The 4,341-nt window shown below is 39.7% G+C and overlaps 1 protein-coding gene across 1 annotated transcript; it reads left to right on the top strand.

Moving 5' to 3' along the window:
- The first annotated feature begins 3,179 nt into the window (after positions 1–3,179).
- Positions 3,180–3,623, top strand: LOC145982459 (uncharacterized). Its single transcript, XM_083115934.1, has one exon. The coding sequence runs from the start codon at positions 3,180–3,182 to the stop codon at positions 3,621–3,623; it is 444 nt and encodes a 147-aa protein (XP_082972060.1).
- The last annotated feature ends 718 nt before the right edge of the window (positions 3,624–4,341 follow it).

Raw genomic sequence — 4,341 nt, 5'->3', positions numbered from 1 at the left:
AGTGTCTTCTAACACAGCATCGTCATCATATGAACTTGCACTAGTTGAGTCTTCATAATGTTCATTATCAGATATAACATAATCTGGATCAGCGTCCAAGTCATCCACAACAGAGTCATCTTCACCGGCCTCACAATCCAACATTCTACGGATTGTATCACTATCTACGTATTGTACAGATCTACTAGTACCCGGATGGTCCATTTTATAATCCAAACACAAAGAATCACAATATAAAACGGTCACTAACTATGTACAGTCAGGGAAAGAATTACCTGGGCCACGGGGCCTAAAATTTCGTAACGTCTTAAAGCCTGTTGTTTATGCAACCCAAATAACAAATCTTCGCTTAAGTTTGCCTGGTGGATCTGAGTTCTCGGGAAGGATTGAGCATTGATAGCATGAGTCACATGACTCATGCCTCAGTCACAACAAACAGTTGGGTGCTACGAGGGCTCCAGAAGAAAATTTCAGGAATTGGTTTCTTAACAACAGCTACTCATAAGGAAATATTCTTTCGAGTGATATTAGTTATTGTCAAGAAGGTTTACTGAAATGATGGTTGTCATCACAGAACACATGCCACACGCTAATTATTTAAGTCCAGTTTATCCACTGGACCTACAGATTAAAGTGTGATCCGAACCAAATGTTCCTCTATCCTGTATTGAATTCGAAACCTTTGATTACATGGCAAAAACGTTACCACTACGACGTCGGAGAGACAATGGAACCCTTTGTCCCTTCGACAAACGAAATTTTGCCGTAAATTTTAACATAAGACAATATTTTGTGGTCATAGGTTCGAACCTTGCGAGAGGCATAGATTTTTTTGTCCCATTGTCCATTTCCCGAGTATATAATTCCTCTTCACCGACAAGATTAACGCGAGTGGTAGAAGATAAGCGAAGTAAAATAAATAAAACAGCAATAAAAGGGAAAAAGCGAAACAATTTTATCCATAATATTCTACAGTCACTTCAGTCGCATTTACGGATGTTACATTTAAAGAGAGCCCCGGTGTCTCCCTTGTCCTTTCTCCTTCCTTTGTGCTCTCGCTTTCTTCTACCACGATTGGTCTAATGCTAATTAATGCGACATTAATTAAAACATTTAAACATCGAAACAATAGACAATCGCGCACCAAATAACATTCCAATTGTTATGGAATCGAAAAACAATTGAGGTGTTGTAAAATGAAGTAAGATGCAGTAATAAGGTGGGAATTTAGTACGGTATAGAATTAAATCGGCAGAGATGTTCGATTTGATTGAATGTTTGTTATTTAGTGTCGCTATTCTTTCACTTTTGTCAAATCGCGACGATGAAGATGGGTGATGAATGATGATATGATGAAATTAATGAAGAGACACTCACCAAGAACACCCATGCGTAAGCCGAGATTCGAACCACGGACTCATGCCGTCGTAGTGCGATGTCCTAACCACTCCGCCACGGGTACCGGAAATTAGGATCAATCAATGGAATGACCAAGCATATTATTATTAATATATTCATATAATTAAATCACGTCATATCATTCGGCACGAAGTAACATTAGAAACATTCAATCGTGCATGTTTGACTTTCAACTAATTCTTTGACTTCAGGTTAATCACAACAATAGGGTAAATGATGAAACAAATGATAATGAATGTGGGATTTTGACAGTTATTGCGAATTACCTGACAAACATCATTAAGCAGGCTCGGTGGGAAAGCTCATCAAGTAGTCGACATTCGATCTAGTACCAAAGTTCCCGGTTTCAGTACCGTCACGGGTGTTTGCGTATTTCGTCATCGATTTCATGTAATGGTCTGCCACTCGTCCTTGCCGTCGCGATCAGCGAACGTCGAAGAAAAGTGATGTTACGTAACCAAAATAATAAAAATAAATATGATCGATGAGTACTTATTTAGTCACGAAATCTCCTAGAAAACCCGAATATACGAAATATATGTATCTTCACATTTGTTTTCGATTTCTATATTTAACAAGTCGAGAGCGACAACGGGAGAGCACTTTTCAATTCGAGAAACCGAGAGACGGAGACACCGCCAAATCCAGTTTCTTCTTGACACCTCTTTAATCGAGTTTATTGTTTGTTATTGGCTTTGTATTGACTATTATTGTCATTAGTGTTCCTCTGTAGGTAAATGATAACGACGATTTATGATGAAATAAAGCAGGTAAAGGGAAGGAACAAGATAGTCATGACTGCCCGGGACTCAAACCCAGAACCTTATGTAAGGAAATTTGAAATTCTGGAGAAGGCATCCGTGTTAGCTTGGCCTTTTCTTTCCTCTGCTTCTGTTATTTTATCATACATGTTTAATTAAAATGGATCTGAGAAAATATATTGCTATTCATAATTGTGTTGGTTAGATGCAATAGAGTCGATTTTTTGATTGATTGATTGATTTGTTGTTTTAAGTCTACTTTATGCACAGAAAGAATAATCGGGACTGGACTTTCAGTTTAAAGTGGGATACGAACCACTACGTGTCTCCACTGTGTATCTAAACCGACATCCCTTGATTACAAGGCGACGACGTTATCACTATGCCAACGAGAAGGCCACCTGATAAAATGTTATTCACTCGATCTCTACTATAATTTATTTCATCATTTACATATTCGTCTTTTTTCTTCCTTTTTGCTAACTACTCTCATACGACTCTTTTTTGCGTCTTCGAATTTCTTCTTGTTTAATGAAAAAAATACGAGTAATATATGCAGGCTGTATAAAAATCCCCCCATGCAAATAAATAGAAAACTCTCTCTCGGGAACTAATTTATTGGGTATAACTAACGTAACCATTAGGAAACTATTCGAACGTTAACTGATATAACTGTAGATGGAACAATACTTACAGCAAACTAAACGAAATCTCTGTTCTTGTTAAGCTCACAGGCAACAGATATTTCGTGAGTCATTCACTTTTGCTAACTACAGGCGAAGGTCACTGAACCGAAAGTTGGCAGCTGAAGTCTGCTCATGGAAAGCACGAAAATAATCTATACGTCTATTACCAAACCAGTGTTAGCAGACGAGGGCACGTGTTCCTGTTATCAATGACGTACGAAATAAGGAGGAAAACATGTTTATATCAAACTGCACGTATGTTTAGACAGGTTCTGGAAGTCTTCTTGCTAGGAGGGTAGGAGTTACTTCCACTATGTCACCAGTAGAAGATATTTTCCTGAGAGGACAAATAATTGGGATGTGGAAGTGCGGCAAGAGTGCAAGAGAGATTAGTTGTGCCCTTGGAATAGACAGAAAGTCAGCTTCCAAGTGGATTGAACGATACCAGGAGGAAGGATTTGATGGTGTACGCGATCGTCGGCGAAATGGTCGTCCCTGGGCTACATGTCGTAAGCAGGATGATGAGATTGTCGAGTTGTCCACAGCTCAGCCATTGACTCCTGCAAGTAGGATTCACCGACAACTGCAGCTGCCATGTTCTTCCCGAACAACGAGGAATCGCCTGCATGAAAGTGGTCGGCATCACTATCGACCTGCACAAAAAACTGCATTGACCGATGAACACAAAAACAGAAAGCTGGAATTAACACGTCGTTACGTAAACGAACCTGCCGAATTCTGGGACAGTGTGGTATAGACAGACGAAAAAGTGTTCTGTTCGGGTGACAATGGAGCATTGCACGTGTGGCGACCTTGCAATACGCGGTATGAGCCCGAACATATAGTGCCTCTGCGGCGAAGTGGACACATCAGTGTTGCGTTCTTCGGTTGGATGACGTCCGCGTTTGTTGGCAACCTAATAAGAGTTTCGCCCAGAATGTATGCAAATGAATTTTCTGATGTGCTGTCAGATATGCACACTAATCTTCGCATCGCATATCCAGAACCAACACAAATGCTGTGTGTAATGGATAACAGTGGAGTTCACAATTCAAACGTAGTTCGAAACTGGTTTGAAGATGTAGATGATTTCGTTAGAATTCAGTGGCCTGCTAAATCACCTGACCTGAATCCAATCGAGAACTTGTGGGATTTAATGGTGGCTGACTAGAACGTGGGTCCACAACAACAACGTGAAGAACAACTCATTCGCCACGTGCAGAATGTATGGTCCACATTTCAGAATAGACCAAATATTTGCCACCGCCTTGTTGCGTCTGTTCCTTCCCGGCTTCGAGAAGTCATTGAGCGAGACGGCAATTGAACTCACTACTAGTTGATATATGATTTATGCACTTGACTTAGCTTTAAATGTGTATATAAGATACCAAGTTTTTTATATTTTGTATTCATTTAGCACTACAAATTCGATACTCTTCAAATCTTCTATTCTATTTTGATTGTAAGATATAACA

The sequence above is a fragment of the Lepisma saccharinum genome, chromosome 2, assembly GCF_977018435.1.
Source record: "Lepisma saccharinum chromosome 2, izLepSacc3.1, whole genome shotgun sequence".
NCBI classification, from domain to species: Eukaryota; Metazoa; Arthropoda; class Insecta; order Zygentoma; family Lepismatidae; genus Lepisma; species Lepisma saccharinum.
Note: the sequence above shows the minus strand (reverse complement) of the source record. Positions and strands in the feature narration are given on the sequence as shown.